We start from the raw sequence: 21063 nt of genomic DNA, 5'->3' as shown, positions 1-21063 counted from the left end.
GCTTCCCCCCGGTATCCCACTTCCCCACTTACCTCAGGGCTTTGGTCTCCTTCCCCTGGTGAACCTTGTTTAAAACCCTCCTCACCAGGTTAGCCAGCCTGCTTGCGAAGATGCTCTTCCCTCTCTTTGTTAGGTGGAGCCCATCTCTGCCTGGCACTCCTCCTTCTTGGAACACCATCCCATAATCAAAGAATCCAAATAAATAAATAAATAAATAAATAAAAATAAATGCTGATGCACCACACATTCAATATTTAGAACTCAAACGTGTCTGTGGATAAGAATGTCAAATGCTCAACAGATTCTGCATAGTTCATGCTGTTTAAGAGTGATAGGGTTTTATGTCGGTAGAGTGAGTGCTGATTAAAATAAATACCATGCTGGAGCTAGAAAACTCCACTCAGAGATGCAGCCTAGCCATTCCCAGGGGCTTTCGCACAGAATGGAAAATATGAAGAGAAAAAAATCTTGCAAGAAAAAATGTAGCTTTTCTTTTTAGCAATCTAAATTCCCACCTTACATGACATCTGGGAAGACGTTCTCAGCCTCTCAGTAAACCCATTCTGGACCCAGTTAATACTCCGGGGGGGATTCTGTGCCAACAAAATTTCAAAATTCTGCATAAAAAAATTAAAAATTCTGCATATTTTATTTGTCAAAATAATACAATATAATCACACCAGTTTCAATTGTTTTAGTAATTTATTGAAACTACAATACAGAAAAAAGTCACAATAATTATTCAGCATTTCCTAAACACATGAAAGTTAAGTTACAAACACTTGGTAACTAATACCCTGCGTTCCAGTTATAATCCTGGATTTTCATTTAAATTACATTACAGAACACCAAACAACATAAAAAAAAATTTTTTTTAATGTAGAATGTCATTTTAAATTGCTCAGAATTTCACACCTGAAAGTCATACAGTTTTGCTAATCATTGTCCTGGACCTGGCTGGGGACTTTGGGAAGTGCTTGGTTCTGACTGTCCTGCCGTTTTACTGACTGCTTGGTCAATGTTTTATTTGCCCTCAAAGCCTTTTTTTTTAAATGGGTAAGTAAAATAAATCCTGAGCTGTAATCTAACCCCATTGTGCCACTTTGGCACAGGAGAAAAGTGAGGAAGCCCATAGATCTTCCAAGCTGAGGCGTCCGTTACTGTCATTTATAATAAGGGTCCTTTACATCACTCTGGCAATGTAGGGGCCTTAAAACTTTCACGGGCTTTATGCTCCTGGGGGAATTGACTGAGAATGGGAACAGTTAACTAACAATAGGAACATTAACAATGTTACTATGTAGGCAGGCTGCTTCATTTCTGCCTCAAAGAATGAGATCAATTAACCATCAACAGCAACTTTAACAATGTTACTACACAGTCAGGCTGCTACGTTTGTGCCTCTAGCCTGCCTCATGCATAATAAAAAGCCCTAACCTTCCACGCCAGGGAGCTGCAGTCGCAAGAGAGAGAGACAGAGTGTCTGTGTCTCTCTCTCTCACTTGTTGGCACACACTCGTCTGCCCAATGGCGATCAAGCATGCAGGCGCACACAGTCAGCCCCCTCTCTCTCAGGCTGCGCCACGCAAGCTGGAACAGACGCACTGCTAGGGAAGAGGCACTTGTACCCCAGCAGGGTTTTTTTGCATTTTTTCGGGGGGGGGGGAGAGGCACAGAAAAATGTGGGCCATATGAGTTCTGCACCCCCGGAGGGTGTGCAGTTAAGGGTTTCTGGCAGATCCCTGCATCCCTTCCTCCCGCTTCAAAAGAGGCTGAGCGAAAATATTATGAGTTCCTTTAGACTTATCCCCCCCTTCCCCCGGGGTCCCCAGTAGCGTCTGCTGCCACTGTGAGAGAGGCAGGGACATCAGGGTGCAACCCAAAAACAAAAACACTCAAAAAAATTAGACCTTTTTGGTAGGAAAGTTTATTCTACTAGGGGGTTTCAACTCAGGATTGCCAACCAGTAAACGCTGTTGGGCAGGTATGACTTTAACATATGGGACTCCATGCAAAAATTTAAAGACTGTTGCCAAAAGATGAGAGGCAAGGGTTCTCCTTCCTAGTGGGCAAGGGCCTTGTTACAAGCTTCTCTGGACACGGCTGCCGGGTCCGTGGCTTCATCGATGGCCATGCATAGGAGTTCCTGGTGGCAGTCCTCTGGGCTCGTGTAGGAGGTCCAACAGACTGTATAGGACCTGCCTTTCGAAGGAACGTCACTCTTTTTGGAGCAGATGGATGCAAAGCTTCTTGGTCTAAAGGACTCAAGGGCAACCCCACACTCCAGCCCCTTCCAGGAATCACTACATGCCTCCTCAACCCCTCTGGTACTCTGCCCTGGCTACCCATCAGGACCTACAGAGGAAAAGGAATAGGGATTATAGGATTAGATCACCTCCCCCTTCCACCTCTGCATCAATGCCTGCTCCACCTAGACATCCAGGGGGTTCTGAGCAGGCGTTTTGATGGGATGCTCAAGGAAGTGGTACCAGTTCCCATAATGCTAGACTGTGTTTTTCCTTTGTTTGCAGAATTTCAGAAGGAAGGGTTTCTACTTCCATGATTTTCTAAACCCCAAAACCAAGGGACATCTCAGGCCTATTTTAACCCTGCATCAAGTGAACAACTATCTCAAAAAGATAAAGATCCGTGTGGTCACCCTGGCATCCATTATTCCCTCTCTGGATTCTGGAGATTGGTATCCCGCCCTTGATTTAAGTGATGCCTACTGAGCAGATTAGGAGTGCAGGGCTGCTCTTACCTGGATGACTGGCTAGTCAAGGGCCAGCCTAGGGCTCAGGTTATTCAAGGCCCTAGGCCTACTGATCAATGCAGACAGTTTACCCTTTGGCCAGTACAGAGGATAAAGTTATTGGGGCAGTGTTGGACACTATCCAGGCCAGGGTGTTCCTCCCAGAGTTACAATTCCAATCGATCCTAACCCTGGTGAAACCTCAAATGTCATCCAGTCACAACAGCCCAAAAGTGTATGAGGCTTCTACACCATCTGGCCTTGCGCACATATGTGATACAACATGCGAGATTGCACCTCAAACCTCTCCAAACTTGGCTAGCCTCAGCTTCCTCACAAAGCTGTCTTTGTCTGGATACTGTACACACAATACCTTCCTCAATTTTAATTTCCCTAAATTGGTGATTGGATCCTCTCAACATTCAGGTGGACATTCTCTTCATCTGCCCTCAACCGTCAATGACTCTGGTCTCAGATGTGTCGGTGGTAGGGTGGGGAGCCCACCAGAGATCCCTCAGGACTCAGGGTCTTTGGTCACCGAGGGAGCTCTCCATATCAACATCAGAGAGCTCAGGGCAGTTCACCTTGCCTGTCAGGCTTCCCTGCCTCATATCACAGGGAGAAACCTGTTTGTTCTTACAGACAACACCACAATGCTGTTTTACTTCAACAGGCAGGAGGAACTAGCTCATCCTTCCTTTGTCAGGAAGCAGTTCACCTATGGGACTTTTATGAAGCCCATTCAATCAGAATGAGCTAGTCGATCATCTTAGTAGGTCTTTCCCCAGTCATGTGTGAAATCCTTGCTGATCTTGAACACAAAAAAGAAGCTTATAAGAAGTGGAAGATTGGACAAATGACCAGGGAAGAGTATAAAAATATTGCTCGGGGATGCAGGAGTGAAATCAGGAAGGCCAAATCACACCTGGAGTTGCAGCTAGCAAGAGATGTTGGGAGTAACAAGAAGGGTTTCTTCAGGTATGTTAGCAACAAGAAGAAAGCCAAGGAAAGTGTGGGCCCCTTACTGAATGAGGGAGGCAAGCTAGTGTCAGAGGAAGTGGAAAAAGCTAATGTACTCAATGCTTTTTTTGCCTCTGTCTTCATGAAGAAGGTCAGCTCCCAGACTACTCCACTGGGCAGCACAGCATGGGGAGGAGGTGACCAGCCCTCTGTGGAGAAAGAAGTGGTTCGGGACTATTTAGAAAAGCTGGACGAGCACAAGTCCATGGGGCCAAATGCACTGCATCCGAGAGTGCTGAAGGAGATGGTGGATGTGATTGCAGAGCCATTGGCCATTATCTTTGAAAACTCATGGCGATCGGGGGAGGTCCCAGATGACTGGAAAAAGGCTAATGTAGTGCCCATCTTTAAAAAAGGGAAGAAGGAGGATCCTGGGAACTACAGGCCAGTCAGCCTCACGTCAGTTCCTGGAAAAATCATGGAGCAGGTCCTCAAGGAATCAATTCTGAAGCACTTAGAGGAGAGGAAAGTGATCAGGAACAGTCAACATGGATTCACCCAGGGCAAGTCATGCCTGACTAATCTAATTGCCTTCTATGACGAGATAACTGGCTCTGTGGATGAGGGGAAAGTGGTGGACGCGTTGTTCCTTGACTTTAGCAAAGCTTTTGACACAGTCTCCCACAGTATTCTTGCCAGCAAGTTAAAGAAGTATGGGCTGGATGAATGGATGATAAGGTGGATAGAAAGTTGGCTAGATTGTCGGGCTCAAGGGATAGTGATCAATGGCTCCATGTCTAGTTGGCAGCCAGTATCAAGTGGAGTGCCCCAAGGGTCGGTCCTCGGGCCGGTTTTGTTCAATATCTTCATAAATGATCTGGAGGATGGTGTGGATTGCACCCTCAGCAAGTTTGCAGATGACTAAACTGGGAGGAGAGGTAGATACGCTGGAGGGTAGGGATAGGATACAGAGGGCCCTAGACAAATTAGAGGATTGGGCCAAAAGAAATCTGATGAGGTTCAACAAGGACAAGTGCAGAGTCCTGCACTTAGGACGGAAGAATCCCATGCACTGCTACAGACTAGGGACCAGATGGCTAGGCAGCAGTTCTGCAGAAAAGGACCTAGGGGTTACAGTGGACCAGAAGCTGGATATGAGTCAACAGTGTGCCCTTGTTGCCAAGAAGGCCAGTGGCATTTTGGGATGTATAGGTAGGGGCATTGCCAGCAGATCGAGGGACGTGATCGTTCCCCTCTATTCGACATTGGTGAGGCCTCATCTGGAGTACTGTGTCCAGTTTTGGGCCCCACACTACAAGAAGGATGTGGAAAAATTGGAGAGAGTCCAGCGGAGGGCAACAGAAATGATTAGGGGACTGGAACACATGACTTATGAGGAGAGGCTGAGGGAACTGGGATTGTGTAGTCTGCTGAAGAGAAGAATGAGGGGGGATTTGATAGCTGCTTTCAAGTACCTGAAAGGGGGTTCCAAAGAGGATGAATCTAGACTGTCTCAGTGGTAGCTGATGACAGAACAAGGAGTAACAGCCTCAAGTTGCAGTGGGGGAGGTCTAGGTTGGATATTAGGAAAAACTTTTTCACTAGAAGGGTGGTGAAACACTGGAATGTGTTACCTAGGGAGGTGGTGGAATCTCCTTCCTTAGAAGTTTTTAAGGTCAGGCTTGACAAAGCCCTGGCTGGGATGATTTAGTTGGGGATTGGTCCTGCTTTGAGCAGGGGGTTGGACTAGGTGACCTCCTGAGGTCCCTTCCAACCCTGATATTCTAGGATTTTATGATTGGTCTCTTCACCCGGACGTAGCCAAAGGCATTTTCCGGCAGTGGGGGACTCCCCCAATAGACCTATTTGTGAACAAGTACAAGAGAAAATGTTACCAATTATGCTCCCTTCTGGGTTCTATCACAGACACCTCCCTGCTACCCTGGATGGAAACTGCTTCCCCCCAGTCCCACTCCCACAGAGAGTGCTACTAAAAATCAAGCAGGACCATGCCTGGGTTATATTAATAGCCCCAGCATGGCCCTGCCAATACTGGTTCTGCATTCTGCTGGACCTCTCAATGGCGACTCGTCTCACTCCTGTTGCACCTGGATTTGATCACTCAGGGCCACTGTTGGCTCCTCAACCCAAACCTGTGTTCCCTTCATTTAAAGGCCTGGATGGTCCTCCACTAAATCCCAGAGAACAGGCTTGCTCAGACCAAGTTCACCAGGCGTTACTAAGTAGCAGAAAGCCTTCCACCAGACTCACCTACCTATCAAAATGGAAGTGGTTCTTGTTCCGGGCTTGCTAAACCGGAGTCTCGCTGACACAAAAAAAAAAAGATTTTTGCATGGAGTCTTTTAAAACCAGACTTCTTTCTTTAAACTAGATAAATTAGTGCCTTAGCATGGGTGAGGTAGCAGGTGGGGTTTATAGGCCTCCGTGCAGAAGTGTGTTTTTTCTCAAAGGTGGGCTGAGACAGATGGAGCAGCATGGAAGAAGACCCAGAGACAAGAGTGAGAAAAGGAAGCAAAGGGGAAGTTACAGCGTGTGGGAAGAGCTGGGGGAGGAATGCAAAGTGATGGGAGCAGAAGGGAGAGCAGGAGCCAGGCTTTTAGGGCCTTGAAGACAAAGAGAAAAGTTGCTTTAATCTAGTGTGAGGGAGGTGGAAGCCGTTCACCCAGTTAACTCAATGTATTTCGTAAGACTGAAAATGGAGATGATTTAACTCTGCTTATCACAGTGATTCTAGATTTGAAATGATCATGAAGACTAAGTACTAATGGACTTTGTGAGTAAGTTTTAGAGGCACGATCACAAGTTTTTGCCTTTCAGAAGGTGTGCATAGAGGGAAAGGAAAATATTCTGAACAATTCTGATCAGAATTCTACCGGAAATGTTTCATATCTAGAGCCAGCAAATGGAATGCTTCCCAATGAGCTCTAAATACAGGGTGCAAGGCAAGACAACTGTTCTATGACATTCATTGCAAAGGAGCAGGGACTTGTGGGGATGCAGTAAAAGCTTTTTAATACTTTTTTCTTCACAGAAAAAACTTTCATAAAAGAGACAACAGCTCTGTCCTAGAGGTAAGATAGCTGTAGGCATTGTTCTTCAGTTGATATGATCATGTACTAAATAATCCTTTAAAAAAAAAAAGGCAAGGAAATTGTCTGCATCAGTGAAATGATATGTCTGCAAATCCCTGTGTCAGATTATCAGTACTTTAAATGGAATAAAGTAAAAGATGTATATAAAGTCAAGCAGGTTGCAACCAACCTCACTTTCACTAGAGAAGTGCAGTTTGCTGGGACTACAGGTCCAACTGTTCACTTCTTGAGCCACTGAATTGAAAACAGTCGTGCATGCTGGGGACTGTATTTTCCGCCAGCCACATCTCTGTATCAAAGGTAAAGGCAGCTACAGGCAGAATTTATGTTTAAAGTTGGGCACCTAAAGCTAGAAGTAGTTTTTGTAAATTTGACCCCTAGCCTGTGGGAAGCACTAAGGTCACACCTGATCTAATAGACAAGTTGGTAGTATAAATACAGACAAACTCATGTCTTTGGTTTTACTGCTAGCAAAGTGATGTATAATCATGTAATGAAGATAGAAATACTACTAGCAAAAAAACTCATGGATTGCCAAATTCAAGACTGTCTAAATTAGGCTTCTCTGTAAATTCACACATTGCTAACACCAGGGCAGGTCCAGACAATGCACTGGTTAAAATTCCAGGAGCTGCCGACTCCTACTATACTCTGTTATTGGCTGAGCTTGTGAAGCGCGTATGCTCAAATTGATGGCATTTCTCTGTTTGGAAGTAATATGATCACTTGAACACCACATCTGCTAGATTCCAAAATTTCAGAGACTGTTCTAGGCATCAGTAGTCAGAACCATAATGATTTTGATGAAAAACAAAGAAACCAAGAGTGGGAAATGGGGGACATATAGTGCCCCTGACATCTGGTTAGCAGAACCACAGCTTCAACCCCCACCATAATCCTCTAAGGATCAAAGAGCTGATCATGGCACAAATTAACATCATTCCAGCATCACAAGAGCCCTCATTTTAGTTCAGCCTGTATCAGTTGATCTTAAGATGCTGACACTCTGAAAGAGAAAGCAAAGAAAGAAAGAAAGAAAGAATAAGAATGTGGGGAGGGGCACACACGGAGCCCCGTCCATGGGGGGAAGGGCTGGCACACAGAACTTCTGTTGGGAGTGTGAGAGTGGGGGACTCTTGTAAGCAGGGAAAGAGGGATATACACAGCCTCTGGCCTGTGTGAAAAATGGGGGACCTGGGCATGAAGGCTACACAGAACCTGTGCATGGCAGATGGACTGTAGGCCTGGGACCTAACTAAGCCCCTTACTAAACCAGCCTTGGGCAGCCCGGGATGAAACTCAGGGATTTCATCACTGAAATTAAGAAAAATAATGCTAGGCTGCTAATAAAGTACCCCCCCCCCCCCGGAATGTCCCTAACAAGAGTTATAACCCACGAAATTATAAAATCAAAGCGCTCGAGCGTTACCCATTTTAAAAATACACAAAACACCAACAAATAATAACAAATAAAATAAGCTCTAACCGGCAAATGGATGCTAACCATCTGCACAAAAATAAATTACAATTTAAACTTAAATAAAAAACAAAAGACAATGCATAATTAATTACGTGTTACTTAAAAATAATAGATTTCATAATTTTTTTTAAAATTTACCTATATGATATAAATAAAAAACAAAGCTCCTTAAAAATCAACTTCAAACTACAATACAACAAGCTACAAAATATCATACCCTGCACAACAATAACGTATGAAAGCACCAATCCCCCCCAAACAAATAAATCCTAACTAGCCATCAAATAAAATTTGTATATTAAAAATGGTAAGCATCATAGAATTGCTTAGCATATGTATTCTGTATATATTGATAATAAATAAACATTTAAAACACAGTTATATAAAGCTCTTTCACTAAAAAAGGGCCTGCAAACCCGTAAAGCCCTAAGCCCCATGAGTAAGGGTAGGTGCCTTATGCCCCAAGCCCTAAAAAAAATTAATTGGGTCATACCCTGGGATCTTGGTAGGGTATAAACTGGGTGCCCCAAATTGTGCGGTTAACAGGAGGACCATGGTTTGGTCCTGGGAAGGCAGAATGGGGGGCACACAGAGTCCCTAGCATGGGGGGAATGGGGAGACATAGAGTACCTGGCATGAGGATGGGGATGGCCAGGTTGCAGCAAGTCCTGGACAGAGGAGAATGGGAGGGTGTCATAGAAGGTGTCTGTGGGGGAGAATGGAGATGGGGATGTAAGGACCTCTGCTGTGTGCAAGGTTAGCCTACAAAAGTAACGAAATGTATGATTCCATAGTTTGAGTGAGTGGCTCAGGGTCTCACAAGAAGTCTGCGCTAGCACTGAGAGATGAGACCAGATTTCCAGAGTCAGACTCTATGCCCATGTAAGTCAATTTACACTACCAGAGAATTTGGCTCCCTGAGTCCCAGTCTCATGCCTTAACTGCAGGATTATCCTTCCTTCCTTACACTAGAAGTCTTGTAGTTGCTGTATCTAGTTAAACTGAAGCAGTGGCAGGAGCAGTGGGACATTTTAGGAAAACATCCAAGTGTGAACAAGGTCAAAGAGATTGAGTCAGTTGAACTAGCCTGTGGGAAGCACCAAGGGCATCCCTGTCTTCAAAGGGACAACGAGAAGATGTTTCATTTATTGATGATCTGTGTATCCAACAGTATCAAACTAACAAAGATCTGAAAGACGCAGGCTAGCCAACTCACCATGAAATACACAAAGGAACAGGACTGCCATGTACCAGCTGTACAGGACCACTTCTGTCTAAGAGCTAGAGAGGCAAGGGGTCTTGTTGTCAGACTGGTTCAGTTCTCTGCTCGGATGTAGTGTGTGAATACACTAAATGTTGTGTTCTTTGCTTCTGTTGAGTAATCTGTATAATGGGAAAGACAACACAGCAGCTCTGCATATATAAACTGTCAGGGGAGCAAGGTCATCCCCATTATGTCAGGAAGCTACACCTATGGGACTGGTGCATACAACATTGGATCATCTTGGTAGCCCTACATCTTCCAAGTGCCCAGAATGATACAGCAGTTCACTTAAACAGAAAGAGCTCCATCAGTGACTAATGGGAATAGAAAGACTCAGTCTAGGTCAGGTATTCCTAAAATGGGAAATTCCCTCAGTAGACCTATTTGCTACCAATGTGAACACAAAGTTTCCAGTGTTCTGCTCCCAGGGAGGAGCAAGCCCAGGATCTCTGTCAGACACACTTCTAATTAGGTGGGGAAAGAACCTGTTCTAGACTTTCCCTCTGTTCTGTTAATCCCAAGTGTTCCAAGAAAGATTTTACAGGGCAGAGTTCAGGTAATATTGATAACTCCAGCTTGGAGGCATCAGTTCAGGTACTCTGACATGGTGCATGAATCAATCAGTCCACCTGTTCCACTTATAAACCTATAGGGCATCATCTCACACCAGCATCTGAACCCCTTGCAGATCTTCATGGCTCTTGAAGCAAAGGCAGTAGATTTCGGAAAACATAAGGGCAGCAAAAATGACGTTCTAGTTATGCATCACTTAGTGGCCAAAGGGGACAGCTCTCTCTGAGTCTGTGAATGGGGGATTCTCTTGCTTGGAGGGCTGGAGATGCTGTTGCTTGATGTAAGTGAGAGGCATAGCTTCCTCGATTTACGTTTTAGGCATGAGAAGGCATGCTGTTTTTGTTTACTTTGTAACCCTTCTATTCTTGCTTGGTATGACTTAAATCTATGTTCTTTATTAACAAACTTAGTTTTACTATAAACCGTCTCAGTGCAATGTACTGACGTAAAGTGTGGGACCTTGGCTAAACTAACAGCCTAGTATGTGCACTGTCTCTTTGGAGACAGCAAGCTTACTAATTACTGAGAGTGCCCAGTGAGAGTGACTGGACACTGTAGAGATACATTTCTGGGGAACTCGGGTTCCCTGATTGTTAACCTACAAGGCAAGGTTAAAGCGTGCAGAGTCTCAAAGAGTGTGCTGGTGATTCAGACAGGCTGATGTGGAATGGAGCAATCTCACCGTTTAAGCCCCAGCAAAGCTCCCTTTTGCTAAGGCAGACAGGTAACCCAGTGGCTTACAGTTCTGGCTGCCCTGAACAGAGCATCACAGCATGTTTGATTGCGCCAAGTTTATCAGTCATTCCAGATCTCTCTATATAAATGATCTGTCCTTACCCTTGTTTATTACTCCACCAATCTTTGCTCGTAAAGTTTTTGTAAATGACACAAAGATTTTATGCTTCCACATCATTGATAAAAATATTGGAGAGTTGGCTGTGAACTGATTCCTGCAGAGTCCCAAACTGATGATTACTATTAACACTTATAATATGAGATCTATAATTTAGCCAGTTTTTAATCCATTGGATGAGGGCTATGTTGATTGTGCATAGTACAAATATTTTAGCATTTTTGTCCTGAGGAGAAACTCAGTGCAGCAGTTCTCCTAAGAGTAACCATAGAATTGGCAAGTTAACAGGGTAGTAGCCTTTCTACAGCCTTCCCCTTCTGCTCAAAACAGACTCAGCAGAGTTCAAGTGTCATCCTGTTTCAGTCCTTAGCTTTATGAGCACCAAAGTCTTCTGCAAATTAAGTGTTTGGTCTTGCAAAGACTTGTGCACCTGCTTAATGTTATGTTTGTGAGTAGACCCATTAATTTCAAGGGGACTACTCAGTGTATAAAGTTAAGCACATGTATATCTTGTAAGGAATTGGGACCTAAAAGAAATAACATTCTTGGCTGAGATATTCGTATTAGGTTATACCTGAGAAACTGTCAAAGAATTTCCAGAAAGCATGCTGAAAAGCTTCAACAAATTGTGTGTGGAACTATCTAGTTCTAGTGTAGTCTAACAAGGAAGAATATTACTGTCAAGGTTCCTTCCCTACTCTGAACTCTAGGGTACAGATGTGGGGACCTGCATGAAAACCTCCTAAGCTTACTTTTACCAGCTTAGGTTAAAACTTCCCCAAGGTACAAACTATTTTACCTTTTGCCCTTGGACTTTCGCTGCCACCACCAAACGTCTAACCATGTTTATTTTATTAGGAAAGAGCCCGTTTGGAAATGTCTTTCCCCACAAAATCCTCACCAAAACCTTGCACCCTCCTTCCTGGGGAAGGTTTGATGAAAATCCTCACCAATTTGTATAGGTGACCACAGACCCAAACCCTTGGATCTTAAGAACAATGAAAAAGCATTCAGTTTCTTAAAAAAGAAGAATTTTAACAGAAGAAAAAGTAAAAAGAATCACCTCTGTAAAATCAGGATGGTAAATACCTTACAGGGTAATTAGATTCAAAACATAGAGAATCCCTCTAGGCAAAACCTTAAGTTACAAAAAGACACAAAAACAGGAATATCCATTACATTCAGCACAGCTTATTTTCTCAGCCATTTAAAGAACACAGAATCTAACGCATATCTAGCTAGATTACTTACTAAATTCTAAGACTCCATTCCTGTTCTGTCCCCGGCCAAAGCATCACACAGACAGACCCAGACCCTTTGTTTCTCCCCCCCTCCAGCTTTGAAAGTATCTTGTCTCCTCATTGGTCATTTTGGTCAGGTGCCAGCGAGGTTATCCTAGCTTCTTGACCATTTGGAAACAAACATTTGGAAAGCCTTGGAAACAAGCAGGGAGAACTGGAGGTCCTGGTGATGTCAAGGAACTATGACGTGATCGGAATAACAGAGACTTGGTGGGATAACTCACTTGACTGGAGTACTGTCATGGATGGTTATAAACTGTTCAGGAAGGACAGGCAGGGCAGAAAAGGTGGGGGAGTAGCACTGTATGTAAGGGAGCAGTATGACTGCTCAGAGCTCCGGTATGAAACTGCAGAAAAACCTGAGTGTCTCTGGATTAAGTTTAGAAGTGTGTGCAACAAGAGTGATGTAGTGGTGGGAGTCTGCTATAGACCACCGGACCAGGGGGATGAGGTGGATGAGGCTTTCTTCCGGCAGCTCACGGAAGCTACTAGATCGCATGCCCTGATTCTCATGGGTGACTTTAATTTTCCTGATATCTGCTGGGAGAGCAATACAGCGGTGCATAGACAATCCAGGAAGTTTTTGGAAAGCGTAGGGGACAATTTCCTGGCGCAAGTGCTAGAGGAGCCAACTAGGGGGGGCGCTTTTCTTGACCTGCTGCTCACAAACCAGGTAGAATTAGTGGGGGAAGCAAAAGTGGATGGGAATCTGGGAGGCAGTGACCATGAGTTGGTTGAGTTCAGGATCCTGACGCAGGGAAGAAAGGTAAGCAGCAGGATACGGACCCTGGACTTCAGGAAAGCAGACTTCGACTCCTTCAGGGAACGGATGGCCAGGATCCCCTGGGGGACTAACTTGAAGGGGAAAGGAGTCCAGGAGAGCTGGCTGTATTTCAAGGAATCCCTGTTGAGGTTACAGGGACAAACCATCCCGATGAGTCGAAAGAATAGTAAATATGGCAGGCGACCAGCTTGGCTTAATGGTGAAATCCTAGCGGATCTTAAACATAAAAAAGAAGCTTACAAGAAGTGGAAGGTTGGACATATGACCAGGGAAGAGTATAAAAATATTGCTCGGGCATGTAGGAATGTTATCAGGAGGGCCAAATCGCACCTGGAGCTGCAGCTAGCCAGAGATGTCAAGAGTAACAAGAAGGGTTTCTTCAGGTATGTTGGCAACAAGAAGAAAGCCAAGGAATGTGTGGGCCCCTTACTGAATGAGGGAGGCAACCTAGTGACAGAGGATATGGAAAAAGCTAATGTACTCAATGCTTTTTTTGCCTCTGTTTTCACTAACAAGGTCAGCTCCCAGACTGCTGCGCTGGGCATCACAAAATGGGGAAGAGATGGCCAGCCCTCTGTGGAGATAGAGGTGGTTAGGGACTATTTAGAAAAGCTGGATGTGCACAAGTCCATGGGGCCGGACGAGTTGCATCCGAGAGTGCTGAAGGAATTGGCGGCTGTGATTGCAGAGCCACTGGCCATTATCTTTGAAAACTCGTGGCGAACCGGGGAAGTCCCGGATGACTGGAAAAAGGCTAATGTAGTGCCAATCTTTAAAAAAGGGAAGAAGGAAGATCCTGGGAACTACCGGCCAGTCAGCCTCACCTCAGTCCCTGGAAAAATCATGGAGCAGGTCCTCAAAGAATCAATCCTGAAGCACTTGCATGAGAGGAAAGTGATCAGGAACAGCCAGCATGGATTCACCAAGGGAAGGTCATGCCTGACTAATCTAATCGCCTTTTATGGTGAGATTACTGGTTCTGTGGATGAAGGGAAAGCAGTGGATGTATTGTTTCTTGACTTTAGCAAAGCTTTTGACACGGTCTCCCATAGTATTCTTGTCAGCAAGTTAAGGAAGTATGGGCTGGATGAATGCACTATAAGGTGGGTAGAAAGCTGGCTAAATTGTCGGGCTCAACGGGTAGTGATCAATGGCTACATGTCTAGTTGGCAGCCGGTATCAAGTGGAGTGCCCCAAGGGTCGGTCCTGGGGCCGGTTTTATTCAATATCTTCATAAATGATCTGGAGGATGGTGTGGATTGCACTCTCAGCAAATTTGTGGATGATACTAAACTGGGAGGAGTGGTAGATACGCTGGAGGGGAGGGATAGGATACAGAAGGACCTAGACCAATTGGAAGATTGGGCCAAAAGGAATCTGATGAGGTTCAATAAGGATAAGTGCAGGGTCCTGCACTTAGGACGGAAGAACCCAATGCACAGCTACAGACTAGGGACCGAATGGCTAGGCAGCAGTTCTGCGGAAAAGGACCTAGGGGTGACAGTGGACGAGAAGCTGGATATGAGTCAGCAGTGTGCCCTTGTTGCCAAGAAGGCCAATGGCATTTTGGGATGTATAAGTAGGGGCATAGCGAGCAGATCGAGGGACGTGATCGTTCCCCTCTATTCGACATTGGTGAGGCCTCATCTGGAGTACTGTGTCCAGTTTTGGGCCCCGCACTTCAAGAAGGATGTGGATAAATTGGAGAGAGTCCAGCGAAGGGCAACAAAAATGATTAGGGGACTGGAACACATGAGTTATGAGGAGAGGCTGAGGGAGCTGGGATTGTTTAGCCTGCAGAAGAGAAGAATGAGGGGGGATTTGATAGCTGCTTTCAACTACCTGAAAGGGGGTTCCAAAGAGGATGGCTCTAGACTGTTCTCAATGGTAGCAGATGACAGAACGAGGAGTAATGGTCTCAAGTTGCAGTGGGGGAGGTTTAGATTGGATATTAGGAAAAACTTTTTCACTAAGAGGGTGGTGAAACACTGGAATGCGTTACCTAGGGAGGTGGTAGAATCTCCTTCCTTAGAGGTTTTTAAGGTCAGGCTTGACAAAGCCCTGGCTGGGATGATTTAACTGGGAATTGGTCCTGCTTTGAGCAGGGGGTTGGACTAGATGACCTTCTGGGGTCCCTTCCAACCCTGATATTCTATGATTCTATGATTTGCAGGTGAAAGGGTTTTTCCTCTGGCCAGAAGGGATTTTAAAGGTGTTTACCCTTCCCTTTATATTTATGACAATTCCATAGTTAGTTTCCTAAGTTCCTGACACAGTTGTATTATGGTGATCATGTATCTTTTCTTCAGGACTTGCCATATGAAAAGGTCAGTATCTGGTAACAGATTTTCTTTATAAATGTTATAATTCTCAACTATTTTTATACCCTTTTCCTTCTTTCCTTCCACCTCTCGATAAGCATACTGCCAGCTTCTGCATCTACCTCTCTGCATGACATTGAAATATTGTGTGCTACGAAACACATGATACAGTTTTTCTCAAGCCCCTTCCCAAAGAGATGACAAACTAAGTCATAGCCACTTCTCTCCAGCGTGGGCAACTGCTGATGAGCATAACTGTGCAGTCCTAGTTTGAGGGTGTGCCCCAAGAGTCAATATTAGGACCAATATTTTATTAATTGTTCGTTCTTCATAACAAACAATACTCCATGTATTGTACTATGTCATTCAGGAAGCCTGGATCCAAGCAGCACATTATCTGTATAGCACACAGTACACACTGTGATTAAATATGACATATTCTTATCCTCTAGCCACGCCCACCAACAGACCTGGGTTTCAATTTTGATGCCAATAAACAACAAAGACAGCTGATAGCCGAACTGGAAAACAAAAACAGGTAAGACATGTAGAGCTGTTTAGTGGGGAGTGTGTGGAGACAGAACATTTACTTGCAGGCTTACTTAATTATTTCTAGCATTTTGTTATTTAAACTGAGTTTCATAGGTTCCCTTGTTGAATGGTGCACCTGTTTTATTAGTGCAATTAGTTTCTGTTGTTAATTACCTCTGACAATCACATTTTTTCTTGAGATGTCTAAATATGGACATGGTGGCCTGCCTTTAGGACCTCCCCCCACTCCCCAAGTTTGAAAAAAGTGGCCCATCTTAGGTCAGAATTTGATGCCAAATACTTTGTGCTGTTCATTGCCCTAAGATGGGGGTTCCTGATAACTACAGTGGGAGCTAGACACATACCTCAGAGGCTCCCAAGTTCAAACATTTTGGTCAAGTTGACAGTCTCCCTTATGTCCTGTGTTCCTGAGAACCCTTGAGGCTCCAAGAAATCACTTAACTGTCTTATTCATTGGGCACCAGCAGTGTGCCCAGCATGGTACACACCTTAAAGCAGTTGCAGTCGCTGTCCCAATGATCTTGTAATTTAGAACCCACATTTTGTAGAATAAACCAATCAGAAAATAGCAGTATAATAAATTAGGTGCCAGCTGGTGTGGGAAAGGGGGCATTTTGAAAGGCTTCATGGAGGAAATGTGATTTGAGAAAAGGGAGGATTTCTCCTCTATTGGACAGCTTGTAGAGTTTGGAATGAATCTTAAAGAGCAGACTTGTGACCGGGGAAACTCCCTTCTCATGAGCACCTCCTTTGTTTGGGTGTAAGTATGCACTCTCTCTCTTTCTGCTCCTGGCGCCCCACATTGGCTGTTAACCTCATCAGGTGTGTGTCAGTGGCCCAGTCCTCCAACCAAGTCACACACAGTCAATATGCACTAACACACCCCTTCTGGGGTAAAAGGTCAAACAGGGTCTGTCACTGTGCCCTCATTGGTATCTCCCCCTGTGTGTCTGGGCTCAGTTCTCAGCCCTATCTGAGCTAGCTTTAAGACCATTCCTGCCCTGATATGGAGCAGCGCCCCCCAGGGCTTTTTCCCTGGAGACTACTTTTTGCCTTATCAATTCTTCTCACCCAAACTCTCCAGCCAGGTTACTCCTTCAAGTTCAGTCCCCTTCCCAGGGTAACAGAGTTCAACAAATGGTTGGCCCTCTGCAGGGTCTTCAGCACCATCCTAGAGCTCTTTAAATTCTAGCCCTGTGCTTGGGCTTTTACATGAAACTTGTCCCCTTCTTTAGGCTTCAGACACTCTTCCAATGGCCAGTGAGGGGACCCAGACCCACCCACTACTCCGGGTCCCAACCCAGGGACCCAACAAATAGCAGCCAGGTGCAGCTTCCTTTAATAGCTACTGCTGTTATATCCTGGGCCGCTTCCCACATAGCCCCTTCCTCTTCACCTTTACCTCAGGGCCGAAGGTCTCCACTCCTCTCCTTCCTCATTGAATGTCAATGCCACCAGAATCCATCTTCTGGTTCTCCCTTGAGCTCTAGCAAGGAGCACCCTTCCTTGCTCCTCTGGCCCCAGCCCGGAACTGACCTGCTCAGCCCCTGTACCTCGTTTTATCTGAGCCTGCTTGCTCTGATTGGCTTCTCCCCTGAAGCCTTTCTAGGCAAGCCTGAAGGACCAAGCTTCGCTGCTCCTTTTCTGGAGCAGAGTGTCGTAGGACCACAATGCCTCCAGCATGAGGCCTCAAAGGGCCTGCGCTACACCCCATGACAAGACCAAATACAGCAGATAAACTAAACTGTAGGCTCAGTGCTCCTCTGAAGTCAGGCAGAGAAGGTGGTTCAACAATTTTTTTAAAAATGAAGATTAAAGAATAAATTTTCCATCTCAATTAAACGAAAGAGGGATTTAATTTACATTTTAATAAGTGACTTCTTTGCAGTTACCAATATATTTTCTGACCTCCAGCTGTACAGGGTACGACAGCAGTTTAGAATATACACTGTGCAGTTGGGGATGCTAGTTAATTACATTCCCTTTGTGAGCCCTCATGACAAGTTTATCTCCATTACTGTGAGCTTCTGTGGCCAGGAGCTGTTGTTTTTCACATTCCTGCTGACCTACCAGAAAACCTTGTGAAGATGATTTTGAAATTACCCACTGTCACCACTGCAGCTTATGCTGGCTTGGCATCTCTGAAACATTTCCTGCAGCAGGAGCAAATAGATCAACACGCTTTGACTAAAAATACCACTCTTCCCCCTTTAAAACAGAGCTGTTCTATTGGCCCCTATTGTAGGAACGACATTGCTGGCATATGGAGAAGTGGTGACATTGTTTAATTTCAGACTCATCATCTTTTTGGTAATAGATCTACCAGCTAGTCTTGTGGCAATGTTTAGGTCTCCACTACACACCGCTTCTGGATTTCAGCCTACACCATTCACACGTGAAAGGGAATTAACGGCACTTACTGCTGCTGCAGAGCTGGGCAGAAAGCTCATCTGAAGCTTTTGTCTAGGATTTGAAAACACAGTATGAACTGTTGCCTTGTTTCGTGTGCGATCTCCTTGTCTCCTTATTTCAACAGAGAGATACTGCAAGAAATTCAGCGCCTCAGACTGGAGCATGAACAAGCCTCCCAGCCAACCCCAGAGAAAGCTCAGCAGAACCCAACTTTGCTGGCAGAACTCAGGCTTCTACGGTAAAAAAAAAATAAATCTAAAACTTTTATGCATGTGACATATTAACCCTTCAGCCATGTGTGGTCTGCTCTCCAGGATGGATGATCCTATCTGGTACTGAGAACACAGTATTACTGGTAAATCTACGAGAACTCTCAGGAGCCATTTTAAATCTTTCTGCTGGTGATTGTTGAAAGCTAGCAGTTATATAAAACTATGTGACTTTCATAAAGTGGATTTAAAAGTAAATAGAAACATCACTTGAAGTGTATTCTTGCTTTAGATAAATAAGAAAGTTATTTGTAAGGAGGCCAGTAGAATTGGGACCATCTGCTTATTATTTACTGGACAAGTGAATGGAACAGAAGAGCAATGTCAGTGATTTGATTAGTCAGTGGGGTTTTGAAAGCACTTATCTGCAAACATTCAACCACATCTCCAGAGTTGAGGAGCAATCTTCGAACTCCTTTGATTATGTTTGCATTTTGAAGTGACAAGGGAAGACTTTTCAGTATTAGCAATAAAGTATGTCATTGTCTGTGTAATCACAAGGTTGAATTCTCTGGCTGCTTTTTATTGCATCTTCTTTTGCTAGTTAGTTCTCAGTTCAGCCTTCAAAAAACACCATATGAAACCTAATGCACATCCTGAAATTTAAGCTCTTGACAGCTACAGCCCTTTGAGAACTGCATTATGATAGGATTGCAAGGGAAGCCGTGCTGTATGTTCGCGTGCGTTCTGTGCATGTTGAGGAGTTCTCCCTAAGGCACAGTGCCACTGGAGTGGGGCAGCTCTGCTCCATGCCCAGGAGAGGGCAATTCCTATAGGCAAGACTGTAAGAAAGTCGTGATTTTTTGGTTCAGAAGCCACAGTTTGTAAAAATTCCAGTTTTGGTGTGGGGTCAAATTTGAGTGCACTGGAGAGGCGGCCAGGCAAAATTTGGGTGAGTGAAATTGCAACCCCACAAATAGGTAACGTTGTGACCTGGCGCACAGGGTCACAATGCCACTCAAATTTGCAACAACTATAAAAAGTTGCAATGTGTGTTAAAAGTTTGTTTCCACAACAATATTGCAGCCCACGATTTTTGTACAGCCTTACCTATAAGACATTATCCAACCCGCTACTACAACATTAAAGGCTCTCAACATATTTATTAGCTTTTTGTATAGAAGCAGCTCAGCCCCATCGGTACTTCTCAGTGCATTGCTGACCAATATTTCCTTTGTCTCATCTGCTGGTAACATCTCAAGAGCACAAGTTCTCAAAATGTGGGCTAGAGACTCCCGGGGGGCTTGGACACAACAGTGGACTCTGTGTTTCCAAGACTGAGCTCAGTGCAGATGAGGGAACATGTAAATGTGGGGTTTTGCTTCCTGTGCCTTAGACTGACCCCCAATTATGCCCATTCATGCTCTCTGAAGCAGAAAGGGAGGGACTAGTGCACCACCAAGATGCTGATTTCTGCTACTCTCCCTCAACTTTCCATTGAAGATCAGGAGAGTGGGGAGCCAGGAACTGGGCTGCACTGATGTCAATCCCAGGAGTGCTGATTGCGCTCTTTCAGAAGATGCCAGAACTAGAGGTACTTCGAATTGCATGGAGAGAAGGCTGGAGTGGACTGGTGCGATCCAGATTAAAGAAAGCTGGGGCTGCTAGGTATCCCCATTCCCCACCCCCACCCCCCGGTTAACATTTTCCCCTGCTAATTACTTAATATTTTATAGACTGATCAGAAGCTCTGACTAAGCAATTTAAATTTAATATAAAATCACTGCTGATAAAATTTGCAGATGACAATGATTGACAGCGCGGTAAATAATAATGAGGACAGAGCAATCATACATAGTGGTCTGGATCACTTTAACCAGGGCCCATTTGAACAAAATGTGTTTTAATCCATCAGAGTACAAGGTCATACCTCTAGGAATAAGGAATACTGGCCGTATTTCCAGAATTCGAGACTGTCCTGAAAGCAGTGACTATGAAAAGGATTTAAGAGTCATAGTGGACAAGTTACTGAACATGAGCTCTGGACCTAGTGTGAATCTGTGGCAAAAGGGCGAATGTGACCCTTGAATGGATAAACTGGAGTGTAGTGAATAGGCGTAGGAGATGATTTTTCTTCTGCATATGACACTGGTGAGACCAATACTGCATACAGTTCTGGTGACCACATTTTTACAAAGATATTGAAAATTGGAGCAAGAGCAGATAAGTCACCAAAATTATTTGAGGTCTGTGAAATTGCCTTACAGTGAGAGATTTAAGCTAAGCGGGCTGAGCTCCTTATCAAAAAGATTGAGAGGTGACTATGTTGCGTAAGTACCTTCAGGACAAAATACCAGGTACTAAAGGGTTCTTGGGAAAGACATAATGAGAACCACTGTCAGGAAGCTGAATCTAAACAAATTCAAATGAGAAATGAGGCACATTTTTTTAACATTGAGGGTGATTAACCATTGGAACAAACTACCAAG

General features: G+C 44.6%; 1 protein-coding gene across 16 annotated transcripts in view; it reads left to right on the top strand.

Annotated features, from left to right (window-relative positions):
- The window catches only part of DTNB (dystrobrevin beta), a 389020-nt gene that overhangs the window by 269543 nt on the left and 98414 nt on the right, over positions 1 to 21063 (top strand). For 15 of the 16 annotated variants that reach the window (XR_012157855.1, XR_012157851.1, XR_012157853.1 and 12 more), the window contains 2 exons: positions 15854 to 15939; positions 18490 to 18603. Coding sequence is in view for 2 of the 16 variants with exons in the window: in XM_073335462.1 (XP_073191563.1) it covers positions 15854 to 15939; positions 18490 to 18603 (200 nt within the window). In the remaining 14 variants the exon portion in view is untranslated. Of the gene's footprint in view, positions 1 to 15853; positions 15940 to 18489; positions 18604 to 21063 lie in introns of those variants that run through there. The other variant, XM_073335465.1, reaches the window with a different exon arrangement.

Source organism: Lepidochelys kempii, chromosome 3 (assembly GCF_965140265.1).
Source record: "Lepidochelys kempii isolate rLepKem1 chromosome 3, rLepKem1.hap2, whole genome shotgun sequence".
Classification (NCBI taxonomy): Eukaryota; Metazoa; Chordata; order Testudines; family Cheloniidae; genus Lepidochelys; species Lepidochelys kempii.
This window is presented reverse-complemented; position numbering and strand designations above follow the sequence as displayed.